The sequence below is a fragment of the Talpa occidentalis genome, unplaced genomic scaffold (genome assembly GCF_014898055.3).
Source record: "Talpa occidentalis isolate TD23 unplaced genomic scaffold, MPIMG_talOcc4v2.1 talOcc4.12, whole genome shotgun sequence".
Taxonomy (NCBI): domain Eukaryota; kingdom Metazoa; phylum Chordata; class Mammalia; order Eulipotyphla; family Talpidae; genus Talpa; species Talpa occidentalis.
The window spans coordinates 96,139,912-96,158,638 of record NW_023601212.1 but is presented as its reverse complement, the minus strand read 5'-3'; the positions used below and the strand labels follow the sequence as shown (position 1 = coordinate 96,158,638).

Genomic DNA, 18,727 nt, shown 5'->3' with positions numbered 1-18,727 from the left:
GGCATCTTGGCAATTTCTGAGAACAAAAGACTCTGCAGAGAATTGTGTTTGCTTTTCATTCTATCAGTAGGATTTTCTCTAAATATACTTTTTGTCTTTTCCCCCTTTTTTCCATCTGAGGGGCAGGTGGGGTTGGGGAGTGTCCTGGACGGGGTGGACTGGGTGGGCTCAGTGCGGGGTAAGACTTGCTCTGAAGGGCCAGATCATGGCGCGTTCGGTTTATGGCCACAGGATCACTGTTTCGTCTGCTGCCCTGTGTGAAAACTGACCCCGCCCCAGGCCTCCTCCATCCTGGCAGCTAGAACCCAGCTGAAGGGGCGTTCAGGGTGGAGTCTCCGTGGTCATTTGGGCTGGTGGGTGCCCCTGAGAGCAGAGGAGCACCCTGGCCACTGAGCCAACCCCGGGGCCGTTCCCAGGCCATTGGGCAGATGGTGCTTTCCCCAACCAGCCAGCAGCTGACACTGACATCCCCCAAACACAAACAGCCAACACCCTCAATGGGCAGGGGACTCTGGCTTCCAGGGTGTTGTCCCAGTCCCTGTGGAGTGCCCGGGACCCCACCCCGGAGTCTGGGTTCTTACCCACAGCACAAGCCCGACCTCAGTGCCCACGCCTGTGGCAAGTCTCGGAGCCAAAGTGGACGTCCTCGCGCCTGGAATGAATGATGTCAGATATTTTTAGCCATGGACCCTAAATTGCTCACTTAGCCCGGCATGGTGGTAGATGAGCTTGAAAGGAAATGTTTGTTTTCCCTGCTGTGGCTTTCTGGATTGCTGGGGCAGAGCCCTGGATCCAGAATGTGGTTATCCGCTCCTTCCCTGCACCCTGTCCTGCTTGCATATTACCCGAGGCTTCCTGCACCTCCCTCTGCGGTTCTCAGCCAGCACAATTTGGTCTCTTCTCCTTGTCAGGCCTGTGGGGTCACTATCTCCTCGTTCACACCCTGCATCAGGATTGGGCCCAGGATGATGGCTCCCCAACCCCCGCCCCCAGGCTCCCACCATGGATCCTGGGCTGGTGTGAACCGGGCCAGCGTGGGGCCCAGGACCCAGGCCTGCCTGGCTCTGCTCCAGAAGAGCATGTTGGTCTCGGCTGCTCCAGCCCGACTGCCAGGGCTGCTGGACTTTACCACACTGCAGCCTGGCTGTCCTTGGAGACCTCTGGGGAATAAAGTGCCCCCGCCGAGCTGGATGCCCCCACCTTCCTGCGCCACAGTTTTTCGCTTGCCATTTTACTGCCCAGGGCAGGGGCCCAGCCTCACAGGAAGAACTGTTTCCTTCAGGAGCTGGTGGGCTTGTTTGATACATAGTCTGGGCGGTTTAATTCTTTGGATAGCCTTTGCGGAAAGAGAAAAAGATGGATTCCTCTCTGCTAAAAGGAACAAGAGGAAAAGGGCAGTGTTTGCTCTGAAGCCACCTCCCCCCAGATTTCCTGATTTTGACTGAAGCTAGCACAGTGAAGTGATAACTGTTGATTTATAAACCTCACCAGTCTGGAGGCTTCTGGAGGGGTCATTTAAAATGAATGAAGCACAAAACCCCTCTCCGCTTGCGGCAGCTTTTACTGCTGCTACTTGTCGATGGGCTTGTGGATAGAGGAGACCCCGAGTCTTGGCTGGGCTTTCTCCAGCTCCTCCTCCCTCTGCAGGTGGCCCCGCTTTGGGGAAAATAATACCTGACTGCTTTTGAACGTTACCCTGTGCTAGGACCTGGTGGTTTAGCTTAATCCTGATGTGCAGAGCAGATGGCTCAGGGGACAGGATGCTGATGACATGATCCCTTCCCAGAGTGAACAGTTAAGTCAGAGACTGGAATCTGGCAGGCGGGCCCACGTCGAGCCCGCAGACCTGTAACGTTTGCATCACATGCTTCATAAAACAGAATTTATTGTGGAACATCTAGGACAGTGCCCCTAAAATGCCAAATTCCCAGGTTCTCTTGAAGAAATGGAAATGCAGTAGCTTTGTAGTTGCCCAGGCTGATGGGGCTGCCTCCTTGCCTAGGGGTTCCTGATGTGTCTCTGCAGCTCCACCCAGCACTGTGCCCACTGGCCTCTGGGGGCATTCTCCTCACTCTGCTCTAAGTGATCAGCCTTCGGAGTCTTTTTAAAGCACCTCTCAGAGACATTCTGCAGGGGAGGAGGAAGCAGAAGGATCAAAATGGGTGAGAAGAGAACAAGGGACTGTGGTGATGGCACATGGGGAGTGGCTGGTGGGAATGCCAGAGAGAAGAAAGCAAACATTGTACAAACATGAGGAATGATGTAAAATATATATTTAAAAAAATCACCTCTTTCCCAAATTGATGTCAGCATCCGTTCAGCAGTTGTGTGCCAGCAGGTGGACTCTGCCCAGGTGCACACGAGGGGAGATGCGACTTCTAGGGCTGGTGACTCAAAATGCCATGAGGGAGACTCGCACCGGTGTCCCACGGAAGCGGGTCTTCTCAGGACGTCTCCTCAGCCAGGCATCCTTGGCTTTTGTCTCGTGCTGGGTTGTGGGTCTGCAATGTAATGTTCCCTGCAAGTGTTGTGCATGTCTGTAAGGACTCACTTCATCGCTCAGAACTGCTCTAAGCAGTGATGTCTGGTGATGCTACTTTGGTTCTTTCTGTGTCCTGGACTATGTGCTCTGTGCCTTACCTGGCCCGCAAGCGATTTCTCCTAACCACCCTGTGATGGGGGTACTACCACAACCCCCATCTTACAAACAAGGATGTTAGGCAAGGGAGGCTCATCAGCACACTCAGGCTCACACAGCTCCCGACGGCAGGCTCAGGATTTGAACTTGGGGAGCCAGCCTCACCACCCCACCCACTCCTGCCTGGGCCTGGAGGCTCATCCATGGGGCTGGCTATGTGTGGCAATGCCCAGGCCTTTGTCTCTGGTAGACCGTGATTGTATTCGAAGAAGAAACAGCTGGCGTTTAGGGAGGTAGAAAAACATAATATTTACATTTTAAATGAAGTCAAATTAAATTAGACCTTCGTCAGAGACCCATCGGCATCGGTTATTTCCACAGTAGCTACCCCAGGGTTGAAACTTCTTACTGTTGCATGTCTTCCATTTTGGAGGGCGTGGAGGTTCTGGATTGGAACTTGCTGAAACACAGAGCCAAGAAGTGTGTTGGCTGCCCACAAGCTCACCCTGGACTGTCACCTATGTTTCCAGTCATTTCCTTATCAAAGTTTTACTGTTGTGCATAGCAAATACGTCCAGGTTTTAGTTTTGGGGTTTCTAGGTTTTACAAATCAAGTTCGATTTTGTTGCATGTAGGAGGAATAGCGTGTGTATATTGGTTGATGTCATCAAGGAGTGGATGAGACAGGAATGTGGGGTGACCTTCAAGTTACTTTTTGATGTACTGACCTCATTGCCACCATATTGCCCCCTACATGCTGGTTTCAGTTGTCGAACCCACAAGTCTTCCATCCAGAACATGTGGTCTGTTCTTTGGCTCCAGCCAGCTCCTTCCTGGACCCTGGCCCATCTGTTGAGAGCAGGTCAGGTCTCTCTTTGCTGAGAAGATGGACAGCACAGTCCCTGGGATGCCTTCCCGGAGATGAGCCTGTGGGGAAGTGAAGAGCAGTGTGTACAGGTGCCCACTCTCCAGTCCCAGCCTCGGGGTGGGGGTGGAGGTGTGAGTCTGGGGTCCTACCCCACCCCACCCCACCCCACTCCACTCCTCTCCTAATGGTTGCTTTTTTAGCATTCTGAAACCAGGGAAGTTTCACCTGGCAGAGCTATAAGTTGTTTTTAAAGACCTGCTTTATTATTGATTTCTGGCTAAATTTACAAAGTAACATATGTATGTGTTAGTCTGTGCATCGCACAGTCGCATGCCAGTTCCTTTTCCAGAACAAGCTGCTCCAAGAGAGGGCATGTCTGCAAAATTGCCCCTACTCTTCCTGGATCCTTCTGCCCAGTGGGTAATGCGAGTCCAGGGTACTGGGGTGGGGCACTCCCCGCTTTGGGAATAGACAAGCCTGTTATCTGACTCGCTGGGTGGTTTTGACCAGTCACCTCAGCTCTGGGGTCTTAATTTTCTCATCTGTCAAATGAGGGAGAATAATGTTCATCCCAAGGCGGGAGGAGGGTCACCCTGAACAGATGTCAGCTGTTGTCACTGGCCTGTGATTGCTGAGCCCGGCAGGGCAGCCTCTGGGCAGATGTCCTGTCCTCTCCCAGCCTGGCTGATGTCACGGGATCCAAGTCCAGAGGGGACTGGGCTCTGGAGACCTCGGGAGCTGAGCTGCTAACTCACATGGAGGTTTTGTTCATGTTATTTCTTTAGTTCGTGCAAATAGTGGGCTGTCGGCAAAGTCATGACGTATTTTGCTTGAAAAAGATAGAAAAAAATACGTCATGACTTTATCAACAACCCAATATTTGTTGAGTACTTTTGTGGGGCATGGGGGTGTGTGTGTGCGTGTATGCGTGTGCGCACGCACACGTGAGCACATCCCCCTCCCCCAGCTGGGTCCTGCCTTTATGGAGCTTATATTCTAGCAAAGGGAAAAGACTATAAATAAATAGTCAGCAAATAAGCTAGTCTTGGTGTGTCACTGATTTCCTTGTAACAAATGACTCTGAAACTTAGTGGTTTAGATTATTTCTTGTTGATTTGTGGCTAAATTTACCATCCAGCCTGTGTATATAAAGTCCATCGGTACTGAATCATGTGCCGGCTGCCTTCCGGGCCTCCTGTCCTTGGCCGGCTGTTGGCTGTAGGCGGGTGGCCCTCGGACCTTGTCTTGGGGCAAGTGGGTGTGAGGGGCGGGTCGGTGGCTGACCTCTTGACCTCAGCAGTGGCATTGCCATCCTTCTGCTATTTTCTGTTGGTCTAGCAGCCGGTCCCGGGGTCCACCACACTCAGGGCAGACGATTCCACAGATGGTGAGGTCAGGGGTCCCCTGTGCTGGGAGAAGCCTCCGTTGATGGCCGGTTACTCTTGGAGGTGACGCGTGAGCCGAGTGCTGAGCCATGAGCAGGAAGAGCAGTTAACACAGAAGGCACAGCAGATGGAGACTCTGGGACGGGCAGGGCTTGTCAGAGCTGAGACCAGTGTGTCAGGCCTGGAGAATTGAAGAGAAGGGTGTGATACTAGGCTGGCGAGGTTGGCAGGAACCAGCCTCTGTGTGGGAGCCTGTGGTGACAGGGAGCGGAGATGGGCTTGTATTTAAGGGCAGCCCGTCTGGCTGTTTAAATGCAGCCTCAGGAGAGACCTTGTCACTTCAGCCTGGAGCCTGGGTCAGAATCAGCCACATCCCATGCCCTGGTGTGCAGAGGGGATCAGAGAGGGAGAGGCAGAGGGAGTGTGTGGTGGGTCTCTGTCTCCCCACGAAGGCCCTTTTGTGGTCTGAGTCTCATTTCTGTGTTGGGGCTGCTGCAGCCGTGAGTCCCTGACTTCTTAGCCAATCAGGTCACTTCCAGACCTGTGCTTTCTGCCCCTAGGTAAAGACATTTAGGCCTGAACCCCCAGCTTGACAGAGCTGCTGAAATATGTACCCTGTTTGCCTCTACCAGGTTCTGTGAGCTGGGCATGGTGGGTAAATGAGAGCTCAAGTGGTAGAAAGTAGAGGAACGTCACATTTGATGAGCCTCTCTGTAGGGGTTGGTGTTGGTGGCCACTGTGGTAATGTGTTGCATTTATTGTCACTAAATATGTCGTGGGGGCATATTGAGTGACCCAGAAAAGATGTCCTTCCTGTGGCCCCTGTGGGAGGGAGAAAGGAGACTGGTGTTTGCTGCCTGGCGGGGCGGGCCCCATTGCTGGTCCCCAGCAGCCGGCTGCCACCTCCATCTTCTGGCGAAACGGGGAGGCTTAGATGTGTTGAGAATGTAGACAAGCAGCAGCCGCCATCACAGCCCAGAGTTCACAGTCAGACCCCACCTGGCCGCCTCCGACAGCCTTGTATTTTTGTGTTTTAATTTTTTAACCACCCCATTTTGTCTTTCCTTTGTCAGGGGACTTGGGGCTTAAAGGAACTTTAGAGATGCGCAGCTTTTCCTGTGTTAACAAAGGCTTCATGAATCCCAGTCATAACCACCGTGTCGTTTATTGAGCCCTGGTTGCAGCTGGAGTTGGCCACCTAAGTCCTATGGCTGCAATGTACAGATGTGGAAACTGAGGCCCAGAGAGGTTGAATGACTTGCCCCAGGTCACCCAGCAAGTCACTGGTGGATCAGATCCCAGCCCCGTGACTGGCTCCAAGCTCACCCTCTCGCCACCACCTCACGCTGCTCCCTGCCCCTCAGTCTGCTTTCTCCCAGGTGTGGTGTCCCCCATGTGCTGCTGGGCACGCGTGAGTGAGTGTGCTCCGTCCTGGGAGAAGCAAGGTGGCCATTAGAAGGGGACTCTTCTCAGCTCTTAAGCAAGAGCTGTTTGTATGAGAAAAGGACTCGCTAGGGAGAAAACATTTTTGATGCTCATAAAATTGAATGTTTTCCATTGACTGTCTTTCCTTTGAAATGCGGACATAATTTATTGAGCTGTGCTTGAAATATTCAGGAGGCCTCTCTATTCCTTCCAAAGGAATGTGATTAAAAACGCACACTGGCCTCCCCAGATTTCTGGAAGACGTTAGAATATGACAAAGAGCCACATAATTTCAGAATTTACATCTTTATATGAATTTCTGTGCTTTCCAGCACACTGCACAGTAAATGTAAAAACAACACTTCAGGGTGAAATATTTTCTGGAGAAACCTCTGAATTGGGGAGACAGTGTTACCCACGTGGTATTATAATACCTCCTGGGTCTGGCAGCGTTCTCAGGAATACTCCTGATTAGCCTGTCTGTGGTGAGTGGCCCCACTGTGTGCTATGAGATCGGCTCTTGTCCCTTCAGTTTGCCTGCCCCCCACCACTCCTTGGGGCCTGGAGGCAGCTGGGCTTGGTGGGGCTTATTCTCTTGGCTCGTGCTGGAAACTCCTCCCGTCCTGCAAGCCTTGGCTTAATCTCCTCCTTCTGGATCCTCCCCGGCCCTCCCCACCTCACCCCTACCTCCCAGCTGGTGGGTGCCTCTCCTCCATGCTCCCAGGACCTGGGGCTATTCCCGCTCTGCCACTGGCCATGCTGTATTGGGAGTGTGTCCCTGGAGACAGGGATCACCAGGGATGCCCAGTGCCCAGCATACTGCCTGGCACACCGAGGGATGAATGAGCAAGTGAGTGGAGAACCCGCTGCGGAAGTGTGCAGGGGGCACATTGGGCCTCGAGATGGGAAGCTCTATAAAATCCTGAGTCACCAGCCAGGGCCAGGAGAGATGGGACCACGTGGCAGTTAGGAGTGCGGATGCCGTGTTCAAACCCTGAGGTCTCCATCTAACAGTTTTGACGCGGATTAAACCTCTGTCTGCCTCCGTTTCCTCTGGTAGAGAGAGGGCTGCCAGCTATAATGTGGGACCACCGAGATGTTTCTCTTTGGGTTACTCCTAAATCTGCTTAAAGCAAGTCAGGGTAGATGATAGATACTCAATAGAGATTTGTGAAGTGTGTGGGTCTGGGCATTTATAGATGTTAAGGATGAATTTCTAAAGAAGGGAACAGACCAATATGAACACGGGCCTAATACCAGGTTGTCAGCGGAAGAGCCGACGTGAAGACACCATGTGCAGAACTGGGTCCAGCACAGAGGACGTGTGCCGTAATGTTTGCTCTTCATGCCTCTCCCCCGCCTCCCCCCCCCAACCACCACCCTGGCTCTCCTGTCCAGCAGGCTGGCTGGCTGGAGGCGGCTTTCTGTGCTGGCAGCAAGGGGGAGAGATGAGGTCAGTGCCTTTCAGCCCTGGGGTCCTTGGAAATCAATAGTTGTTCTCGATGAGCAAACCAGTAGCAGCAGTGCCTCTGAAACGAGAGGCCAGTAGAGCCTTTTAAAGTAATTCTTGACCCATTTTCACCAGCCCAGCCGAGCACAGCATTTTGTACTTGTGATGGGTTATAATTGCAGCCATTGTAGGATGCCAGGTAAACCGCATTATCTGCTGTGTTAACAGGATCTGCTCTCTTTTCTGCTGACCCTCCCATTATTGCTCCAGCAGAAATAAGCCTGGGAAGCGTCAGTGGCTTGGGCAGCCATCCCCACTAAGAAGTGTGTTGTGGGGGAGGTCCTCTGTGCCAGGTCCATGAACTGCCCGCAAGCCAGTCTTGTCCACTGGGCTGCATGACCACTGGCACGGCAGTGCCAGCCCCCTTCTCTGGGAGCCTTGCATAACAGGAAGAGTGTGGGTCTGGGAGCTCGCTGTGGCAGTCGTCTTTGTGAGACCACGGGCAAGTGTTCCAACCCTGTTGGATCTCCGTGTCCTCCACTGTACAGTGGGAGTGGCAGTGGCACCTGGCATATTGCCTGAAGTGTGCATTTGTGCGGGTTGTACACTGCACAAGGGCATGTGACTCTGGAGACCAGTGGGAGCGGCATCCAGCCCAGCCTCCACTCACGGAGGCCAGGCCACTCAGAAGACGCACCTTTTCCTCATTTTTGCGTATTTGTTGTGTAGTAATTACTCAGAAAATAGCAACCGCTGTTGCTACTCTTGAGACGTCATTCCTGGAGAGGTGGATGAATGGATCAGAGTTGGGGGGAGGCGGAGGTGAGGGATGTATTTCCCACCCTACCCCTTTCCTTTCCCACCTCGCCCCTCTTCCCACTCCTTATCCTCATGCCAAGGAAATTCATGGGCACCATTGCAAGGTTTTTCAAACTTTGGATTATGGAGGAATTTTCAGTAGACAAGACAGTACATTGTGCCTCCCTGCACCCACCGCACGGTCCCGTCCAGCCCGTCGCCCCAAGCCAGTCCTCCTCCGTGCTTGACCCGCCACCTCCTCTGCCTCCATGGGATTTTGAAGGAAATTGCAAACTTGTTATCCTATTCGTCCACATCAGTGAAAGGTTTTCAGCAGAGAAGGGACATGGTCTGGTCTGGGCTTCAGGGGGACATTTCAGCATCAGCCTGGTGGAGGTGGGGACAAGAGGGGCTGCAGGGGGCAGCAGGGAGCCTGTCGTGTTTGTCTCGGTGGGACCCGGGATGCTTCTGGACCACAGTTTGGGCAGAAGAGATGGAGGAGGGGGGACAGATCTGTCGATTCCAGGGGGCCTGTGGCACTGGGCGAGCTTGCCTGCTGAAGGGCCCGGCAGTGGCTCACCGTCAGGGAGTACTTAGTGTGGCAAGCTCTGAGCCAGCACTGCTGACATATTAGCAAAAGCCTGGTGAGAATTACATGTGACCAGTCTCTTTGGGTGGACAAGAAATTGGGGCTCTGGCTGATGGAAGCAACTCACCCAAGTCAAGACCAGGAAAGGGGAGAGGGGCCTTGATAGGCCTCATGGCTCTTAATGCCTTATACAAGCACCTGCCGCCTCTCTGCAGAAGCAGGATGGACGATGGTGGGAGCCGGCACCGACGGCACGTGTGGGCACGGGTGGTGCTCGCTGGGAATACGCTGTCAGCAGGGGCGGGGACTGGTGGGCCTTGGCCTTTTTCCTCCTGTCTTTGCCTTGGGCTCAGGTGACCGCCAGGCAGGTGTTGGCTGCCCTGGGGTGGTTGTATTCGCCTCTGCTCTTTGAGAGCTGTTGGTGGACGCGACCTTCTCTCCACCGCCCGTGTGGCCTGAGTGGCCGCAGGTGGGGAGGAGCGAGGCCCACGCCAGGCCCTGCGGCGGGCAGAACTCTAAGGTGCTGAACAGCTGCTTCTCAGAGGCTTCCCGCTAGTAATTGAGCTGTTGTTAGTTCTGGGTGTTTCTTTCCCCCCATTAAGCCGTAATCCCAGCCAAATGTTGTTTAAGTATTAACTTCCCTCCAGCTCGGCGTTCTGTGCGCACAGGGGCTGTTCCAGAGGAGATTAAGGGAGTCTGTTTCACCTGTGAACTTATCGCGGGCTTCCTCACAAGCCTCTGCAGACGTCGGCGGCACGGCTAGTGGTCCTCCAGCATGGACTTGCCTCATGGCACTGGGGGAGCGGGGCTTGGCGGCTTCACAGTGCGACACCAAGGAGGGTCAGTCCTGTGATGTGGGAGCCCCATCCCGTCTGGTCAGGGCGAGCCTGAACATGGCCTGTGTCAGCCCCCACACAGCACAAGTCTGGACGGGAGAGAAGCTGGAGAAACAGAATGGAGACGGAGGGCCGTGAGCGCCTGGGTACGGGTGGGCTCTCTTTTTTGGCTGCGTGACTGGACCATCTCAGGGCCTCTCCTCATCTGCAAAGGCGTGCCTGGCTCCACCCCCAGGCTGGTTGCGTGAGCTCATCCTGGTGACCGAGGGGTCGTTCCCTGTGCTAGGCACCATGTACCCACCCCCCGTATTTCTGTGTTCCTCGGGTCGAACCTGTTTGTAGGAGACCAGTTCCTCTGCCGATCACAAGGAAGGTGCCAGGAATCAGAGATACGAAATTATTGCTCAAGTCACTGCAGAGTAGGAAAGACAGATTGATGCCTCTCATGCCCCACCTGAGGGCCTGTGAGGGCCCCCCGAGACCCAGCATCCCCGAGTGATGCCTGCCAGTCCCTGTACGTCTCCGGGTGAGTTTCCCTCTGCAAACTCTTGTCCAAAATACCTTCACAGTGAACAAGCTCTGCTTTGAAGAATCTTATCCTCGCTACTGGGCAGCTCCTGGCATCTCAGGTATAGCGGCTGGAGGGGCCAGAGCAGGATCTCTGTGACCTGAGCAGACGGGTGAAGGAGGAGTCCTGGAGCCCTCGGTGGCTTTTTCAGGCTTTATTGGGATTTAACCATGTACATGGCAGGCAAGGGGTGCCAGGGGGCCGGGAGGCTGGCAGGCCTCCCAGCCCCCAGTGAAGCTTCACTCTTTCTGGGCTCTCTGGAGTTCCCTCGTGGTTCCGTTCTCATTCTGGTGTTCTTGCTCCTTCTGGTGGCTCCCGTGATGCTGCCCTTATAAGCCAATCTCAGCCCTGGCGTACCCACCTATGTATGCCCACACCCCCCTCCAGGTTCCCGCCGTCAGGCACGCATTCAGGACCGCAGGGATCCATCATCAATCCTTATGGCGGGAGGGCAGAAAGCCTGATAATCCTTTACCCGACACGGGGTTCTCCTTTGGACCTCCAAGCCCAGGGTAGGGCCTGCCTTCGCCAAGGTTCTTGCTTAGTCTGGGTGCCCCTTCCCTTTGGTAAACTGGCCCGTGACATGTCAGGCTGGGCCCCGGGCGGCTCAGAGGACAATGGGAGCAGAGAAGCCCAGGTCGTGCTCTTCCTGTCTGCCATGGGGACAGCTGTGCCCAGCAGGCTGGTGTTACTGTCGGGGGGGTGCTCTCCGTCCTCCAGCTCAGGCTCATCCTCTCTGCCCTGTCCTCTGCTGCCTACCGGTGTTTTAAACCAGCCGGCCAGCATCTTTGCTGAGAGGAAGGGTAGAGCATTCACAATACAGCTCTGCTTGCTTCCGGGGTGGCCAGGTGCTTACCCTTTCTGTGCCTCAGTTCCTCAGCTGGAATGTTGAGGACAACGAGAGCACTTACCTAGGATTCTAATGAGGAGCTTCCTGGAGAGCCCTGCCACCCAGGGAGGGTGTGTGTCTGACTGCCCCCCCCCAACCCCCCATCACCGCCCCTGTGTGGAGAGAACCTCAGTTTACAAAGCGCTCCCCATTTCTCTTCTCTGAGTCTTGTGGCTCCCAGTGAGAAGCAGATTGCACTTAAAAGTGGGAGGCCCGCCCTGAGGCCTGGCCCTGCTCCGGAGCAAGCTGCAAGGCTTTACGTGGGTCACCTGGTCTCTCTGAGCCAGTTTCCTCCACTCTTTCTACCTCTTCCTGGGCTATCTAGCTGTCCTCTGAGAACATGGGGGCTTTGGAGCCATAATAATGGGTTCAAACTCAGCTGCCACTGGCGAACTCTATGACCAGGGTGCTTTGGCGCACAGTCCTGGGCCTCATCCTCCCCTGGAAAGTGGGCATGACCAGGAAGCTGTGGGCAGCTCACGGTGCCAGGGCCAGAGAGGAGGCAACTGAAGGACTTGTGTGACCTGTCCTGGGCTGAGTGTGCAAACTCATTGTTTGGTCGCACCCTTATTTTTCTTAGTCTTCAAGTCTAATTGACACTCGGCGGGAAAATTGTGTCTGTGTGTCTAAAAAACCATAGGTGTTGATAGCACTGCTTCCATCTTTTTTTTTTTAATTTATTTATGCATAGAAGAGTTGGAGGTGTAAGCCAGAGGTGAAGGGGGTGAGAGGATTCACCAGAAACAGAGTGGGGAGCAGAACAGGTGGACTGACTGAAATACACGGCTAAGTGGAGCAGCAGGCGAGACAGGAGAGATCAGCTATGTCGTGGGTCAGCTCCCTGGCCGGGGATTTAGCTTAGACCCTAGCAGTGATAGAGCTGAGACTTAACCCGTAGGCCACCGGGAGTCCCCCACCCATCTTGGTTTTAATCTCAACAGATTTTCTCAAAAATGGGTGTATTTTGGCTTTCTTTCGTAATTGTTATTCCTCACCATTGTTTCTAATAATCACTGTAAGGTGTCATCTCAAATGCAGCCGATGAGTCATAGGTAGGTGCTTCTCAAACTGTGGCCAAGAACCCATGTGTTTCAATTAATTGCAGGCTGAGACTTTTGTTAAAATATAAAACAAAATCGAGGGACATCGTAGAGTTCCTGGATGTCAAGGCTCTAGGAAGTGGCCTGATATATTTCTAAGTGCTTCCTGTCAGCTTCTGCTCTTCTCTCAGCTGGGTCTCCAGCAGGTGGCATCCCTGCCCCTGGTCATAGAGCCTGGCTGTGCCATCACCCTGAGTGACCGCCCGACTACGGCCCTGCACCATCTGCCTGCCGCTGCGTACCAGGCCCGGCGCCCACCAGGTGCAGATTGCTCTTAGAAGTTGGGTAGATGTTGCCATAACAAACTCGTGACTCAGGCCCCTGGCTTTGTTTACCTCCTGAGAGGGAAACAACTTCCAGGACACCCTTCTTTTACAAATAATGAACTGAGGAAACAGGGCCTCTACAAGAGGGGGCCAGCCCACTTGCACTTCAAACCTGAGTCTGGGAAATGTCTGTCTTTGTCTTGGCCAGTGGTTCCCACATCTGATCATCACGGTGCCTGGGGCTTCTCAATGCACTGCCTTGGACTTCCCCATTAAATCAGAATTTCTGGGGGTGAAGTCCAGACATCCGCTTTTCTCAGAAGCCCTCCCAAGTGACTCATGATCAGCTGCGGCAGGAGTCCCTAGTCACACTGAACTTCTGCCCCTGCCCTGCAAGACAGACTCTGTCCTTTCACCCCTGTGGGATTCAGCTTCCTGGTCACCCCAGGATGGGCTGGAGGAGCACAGAATATGCGCTGGGCCACAGACTCAGAGACTGGATCTACACTTGGAGGCCTCTCTGCGAGGCCAGGAGTGTCCCTCTTGATGATGTGCATTGTGACTAGAACAACCTAGCACATGGCTGGTGCGCAGTGTGTTAAGGCCAAGGGGCACCAGCAAGAGCTTGGTCTTTACCCGGCAGCTGCAGGGTCATCATACCAGAAAGATGTTCCAGAACCTTCACTGGTATAAATGGGACCAAAAAAAAAAAAAAATGGCTTTTGCATTTTGTAAAAGTTCGATTTTGAGGCATCTAAGTGAACATTTTGGAGTTTGGCTATGAGACCCAAAAGGGCCTCAATTGCTGTTAAGATTTGGGGTGTCTTGATCTAATTAATCAAGAAGTGTCTAATGAGGTGCTGGTGGGGGGGAGTGAAGCATGATTCACTTGAATGTGATTAGATAGAACATTCTGATATGAATGGAAATGCCCAAGGCAGTCTTTTTTTTTTTAATGCATAATCCTGTCATGATTTGGCAGGTGGTTATGATAATTCCTGAGATTTTCACAGACTTAAAAGCTTTCTCACAGCCACATTATTCTTGGAGATCTTCTTCCCTGATGCTCCAACTGGAAGGGATTGCTCAGTCTCCTGAAGCTTCAAAGGCATCATCTTCCAAAGTCTTAACCATTGCCTTCTTGATGACCCTCCCCCGTCCCGTATGCAGGGATGCCAAGTAGCTGTCACCTTATAGGTGAGCCCTCTCATCAATTGCTTGTGGCTGCCTGGGTGTCTTCTTGAGGAAGGAGTGCAGTGATTGACTAATAATGTCTGCCACAGTACAGGGAATGGCTAGGTTCCTCCCTTTCGAAGCTAACCTATGTTTTGAGTTCATGTGCAAGCAGAGGGGCAGGATAACACCCCATAAGGGTTTACCAGGTGCAGGTTCTTAAAATTTGGATAGATGTTGCCATATAAACTTGTGACTTAAAATACTGAAGCCTTTCTGGGCCAGCTTCTCTCCAGCCTAATGCACAAAACCCAAGTGGTAAGTAATAAGCATTTACATCTTGATTCATGAGTGGTACCCCTTCTGAGCACAACTTAGGAATCAATTTTCTACCCACCAGGTGTGCTTCTTGGGCTTTTCAGGGAAGCAAGGCTCTCTTCTCAGCCCTTTGGCCCATGTTGGGCTGTGTTGGAAGCTGCACCAGCCCTGGCTGCACACCTTTACCTGGCATTTGCTTTTGATTTGTTGTCATTAGCATTTTCCAGTGGTGGCTCCTCCATATAACTGCCTTCAGGTTAATTTTCAAGGAAATACAACTGCTGAGAGTAGGACACCTGGCTGGCTGTGAAGGTGGCCCTGAGCATGGCTGGTGCCTGGCCGTGGTTAGGGCATAGATTGACTGTAGGAGACTGCCTGTGATTGCCAAGGCCCCTTGGAGAAGGGACTCCTGCTATCTCTGCAGGACACCTTCCCAACACCCCCTCTTTCTTCCAAATCCTCTTCTTTCACTGAGCTATAATATAATTTGACCTCTAGGACATGAACTCCCAGCTCCTCTTTTCCTCCTCCCCGACCCCCTTGCAGTACCTAGCACAGCACCTGGCAGATGGTTACCAATTCTCTAGGTGATGTTCCTGCTTTGGGTGACAGTGAGCCTTTCCCCACTGCTCACAGTGGCCCCAGTTCCTTGGTGTGTGGTACCTGCGATCCTTTTCCATGTGGGTTCTGGTGCCCTCTTCCTCCATGTCCCTTTTGTCATCACCCATCATGTAAAACTTACTCCCTGTGCATTTGTCATGCCCAGACACAGTGCTGAGCCTGAAAAAGTGGCAACTTGTTTCATCAGGACCATGCCTGGTTTGTAGGTGAATAGCCTCAGGCTCAACAGGGGTTAAGTGACTTATTCTGGAGTTCATGTCAGTAAATGGTCCTGCTCAGGCCCATTGCACTAAGTCTGAGCCCAGAACTACCTCTCCCTGCAACCCCTTTGCACCTGCAGTTTCCTTTCCTGGATGTACCTTTCTCCTGTCATCTAGTGGGCGGCTTCCTAGGCAGTGTGTTTGTGAGTGACATCAGTGAGAAGCCAAGGGGCAGGCAGGAGATGGGGTTAGAGATGGTCTCTTCATCTTGAAGACTTCTGGGTTTTATCCATAGGGCAGTGGGAAGCATTGATGGTTATAAACAACAGGTTCTGGGGAGATCACTCTGCCTGGTTGGTGGAGAATGGATTCAAGCGTACCTATTCTCTATCGTATTCCCTGCAACTCTTGGTGGGTGTTGGAAGTAAAGATTGAAGGTCAGGACCTGATTGATATTCTGGTGATTGTGCCGCCTGTTTTTATTTTTATAAGGGGAACTCTTTGTGCTCCCAGATTCTTCTTCCGAGGCTCCTTCTGAGTCTTGAATTCATCTCTAGTTGTACCAGAGTTTGGAAGGAATTATTTGAGCAACAGTAAGCTCAGGATGGCTTATCTAAGATGAGAGCCATTTATATCGATGGCAGTAGGGAGGGATATGGAATATAAAAAATCAGAATTTCAGGGCTTAGCTTAGTAACAATGAACATTGCAATTTTAATGCTGGTGGGAATTATTTCATCAAATTTTCTCCTCGGCTCCATCAGGCTTTCTTTCCCATTCTCTAGTGAAATAAAAGCTTTGTCTGACACGGTCAAGCCATTCTTCCGGCTGCAAAGGAGAACCTGGGCTTTGACAGCTCATGATAAACACCACTCGAAGCTGGGATGTTTCCATGTTTTATGCATTTATGGAAAATTGTCTTAGCACGCTGGCTTCCATGGCAAACCAAAACCAAAACAAAAATAAAGCAAATGCCTGCTTTTATTTATTTATTTAAAGCTCGCATTTTGGGGGCGCATTAGCAGGTATTTAGCATTCATCTGAGGTGGTGTTTCCTATTTATGTGTGGTCAGTGGGTTCTTAGACCCAGGAGGTGCCTGGTGGGTTGTAATTTCCTGGGGGAGGCTTCACACTGATATTAGGGATATATCGGTTTTGCTTGTGAAAGGTCAAAAGAAGATCTTGAAGTTTTTTTTTTTTTTTTTTTTAAATATAAAAGGATAAGGTAACCAGGGGATGTTAATTTTAGTTCTGTACAAAAGAAATCTGGCTAAAAGGCTTAGTGACTTTCTCTCTCTCTGTTAATTGCATGGTGCTGGGAAAGTCTTTTGTGCCACATTCCCTCCGAGTCGCACGGGTGGGCACCCGAGGGTCAGGGCGCCGTTGGAGCAGGTGGCACAGAGCGATTAACGGAGGCCTGGCATCAGGTCGGGAGGCTGGTCGATGGAGCTCCCTTTAGATTCGGGGGGAGAATGTTAATTCTTTTCAAGAGTGCTCATTATTGGGAAAGTAAGAAAAGTAGAGAGAATGGCAAGCAAGCACGCCCTTCCGGTAATGGTGCTTCCTCCTAGGCGCTTACCCTTTATGTAACACTGTGTCAGAAAAGAAAAGGGGGGCTCCCCTTGATCCCTCCCCCAGCAAGCCTCCCCTCAGTGAGCCTTTTCCCCCTTACAGTACTTTTCTCTAATACCCCTTTTTTATTCCAACCATATATTTTATATTTCACATGGTATACTTACTGCAAATGGTCTGATATTATTTGAGTATAATAAGTATCTGGCTGAAGTGTGGGATGCAGAAGGGGGGGACTCTTGGGGAAGGGAGAGGACCAGGGCTGGGTGAGGATCTGCTTGACCTCTGCATTTGGGGGGCTTCTCGATGTGCTCACAAGATTCTTCTCTCGGTATTCCTTAGAGGGTAAGATTACTCCTCACATTTCTCTACAAGGCTTAAATAAATAAATTATAGTTGAATTTGATTTTAAGCCCCAGTAGATTGCTCTTGTAATCAGAGAAATAACTGGCTGTTTTGACTCTCAAGGATAGTTCTGTGCTTTCTGCGACTTACAGCTGTTGTTCATTCTCTGCATCTGTTACAGGGTGAGGGGCACCCCAGGACCCCCAAACCTGCCTGCTCCAAATAGGTTCTGCCATCTGTCACATCAAAACAAAACATACTCTAGTGTGTAAGACCCTTAATGGAGAGGAACTTTAATATAGTTAGTGTGCAATAAAGACAAGAGAAGGGAAAGAAGGGATATAATAGTTTTCATACGAAACACCCAAAGCTACCCATCCAATCTTGGGTAAATGCCCAGCCAGATAGGGTTGGCCCCGAGGAGGGCCACTGAGGCCTGAAAGGCTTCCACAAGTCTAAGGCACCTCCTGTTGGGAACCCATAGGAAAGGGGCAGAAGGGACCAGACAAATCTGGAAGGAAAAGAGCAAAATCAAAATCAAGATAAACGCTGCCATGGCCAGCCTCCCCACAGGTCTCTCACCTGTGAGAGTGTCTTTCCAAGTGTCTCCTTCCATGTTCCCCAAGTCCCAACAGCTCCCCCAAACCTCATGGCTAGTATCCAGAAGGGACCAGAGATGACAGGGCCCCGGGGGCAGTGCATAGGGTCTGTCCTCTGAGCCTCGCTGACTGCTGTGTGTGTTCCAGGTGGCGGAGATGCACGGCGAGCTGATCGAGTTCAACGAGCGCCTGCACCGGGCCCTGGTGGCCAAGGAGGCCCTGGTGTCACAGATGCGACAGGAGCTCATCGACCTGCGGGGCCCGGTGAGTGCCCCCCCCCCCCGGCCAGGTCCCGGCCTCGCCCCTCTCCCCGGCTACCCACCAGCCTCGATGGCCCACACCCCTGTTTAATTCCTTCAGTGTCAAGCTCTGGAAAAGAACAGAGACTAAAAGAGTGGGGTCCACGTATCCAGAATTTATGTACTTTATCCTTGACCACATTTCCTTTGGGTGGGAGGGGCCAGAATAAATGTGGCAAGTTCTGTTGAAGCCCCTCATGCAGCATTCCATGCCCCCCTCCATATTCTGACGTTGGTGTACAGCCTGGCTCTCTATTTTTGTACTCTCCCGCATGCATACATCTCCCAGAGCAGTAAACAGCCTCAGTCTGGCATGACCGTGACCTAGACAGCATCACTTGGACACGTCTGCTTGCCCCTTTTCAGTTCAGTAGCATGGTTAGAAGACTGTCCCATGGAGATCTGGGGGGCGTCTAGACTGTGGCATTCTTGACATTTTGTGCTGTGTGATTCTCTGTTGTGGGGGCTGGCCTGTGCGTTGGGGGTTGAGGCAGCAGCCCAGATTTCTACCCACTAGAGGCCAGTAGCTCCCCATGAGGTGTGGCAGCCCAAAGTGTGTCCAGAGGTGGCCACGGGTCCTGGGGGGCAAAATCACCTGGCGGCGAGCTCTGTTGACTCTGGTTCTCGTGAATGAAATGTACCACGGTTTTAAATCCAGCCACACGGCCATAGGCACTTAGGCTGTTTCCAATATTCGGCTGCCACAGGCCCTGATGCCGTGAGCGTATTACACATTATGTAGTAGCTGCTTGTTTATGGCGATGTTGAATCCCCAAAGGTAGGCAGAG

The 18,727-nt window shown here is 52.2% G+C and overlaps 1 protein-coding gene across 2 annotated transcripts in view; it reads left to right on the top strand.

Annotated features, from left to right (window-relative positions):
• The window catches only part of SNX29 (sorting nexin 29), a 296,663-nt gene that overhangs the window by 174,398 nt on the left and 103,538 nt on the right, over positions 1 to 18,727 (top strand). For both annotated transcript variants that reach the window (XM_054693831.1, XM_037507581.2), the window contains exon 16: positions 17,788 to 17,904. In XM_054693831.1, the coding sequence (XP_054549806.1) occupies positions 17,788 to 17,904 (117 nt within the window). The remainder of the gene's footprint in view (positions 1 to 17,787; positions 17,905 to 18,727) is intronic.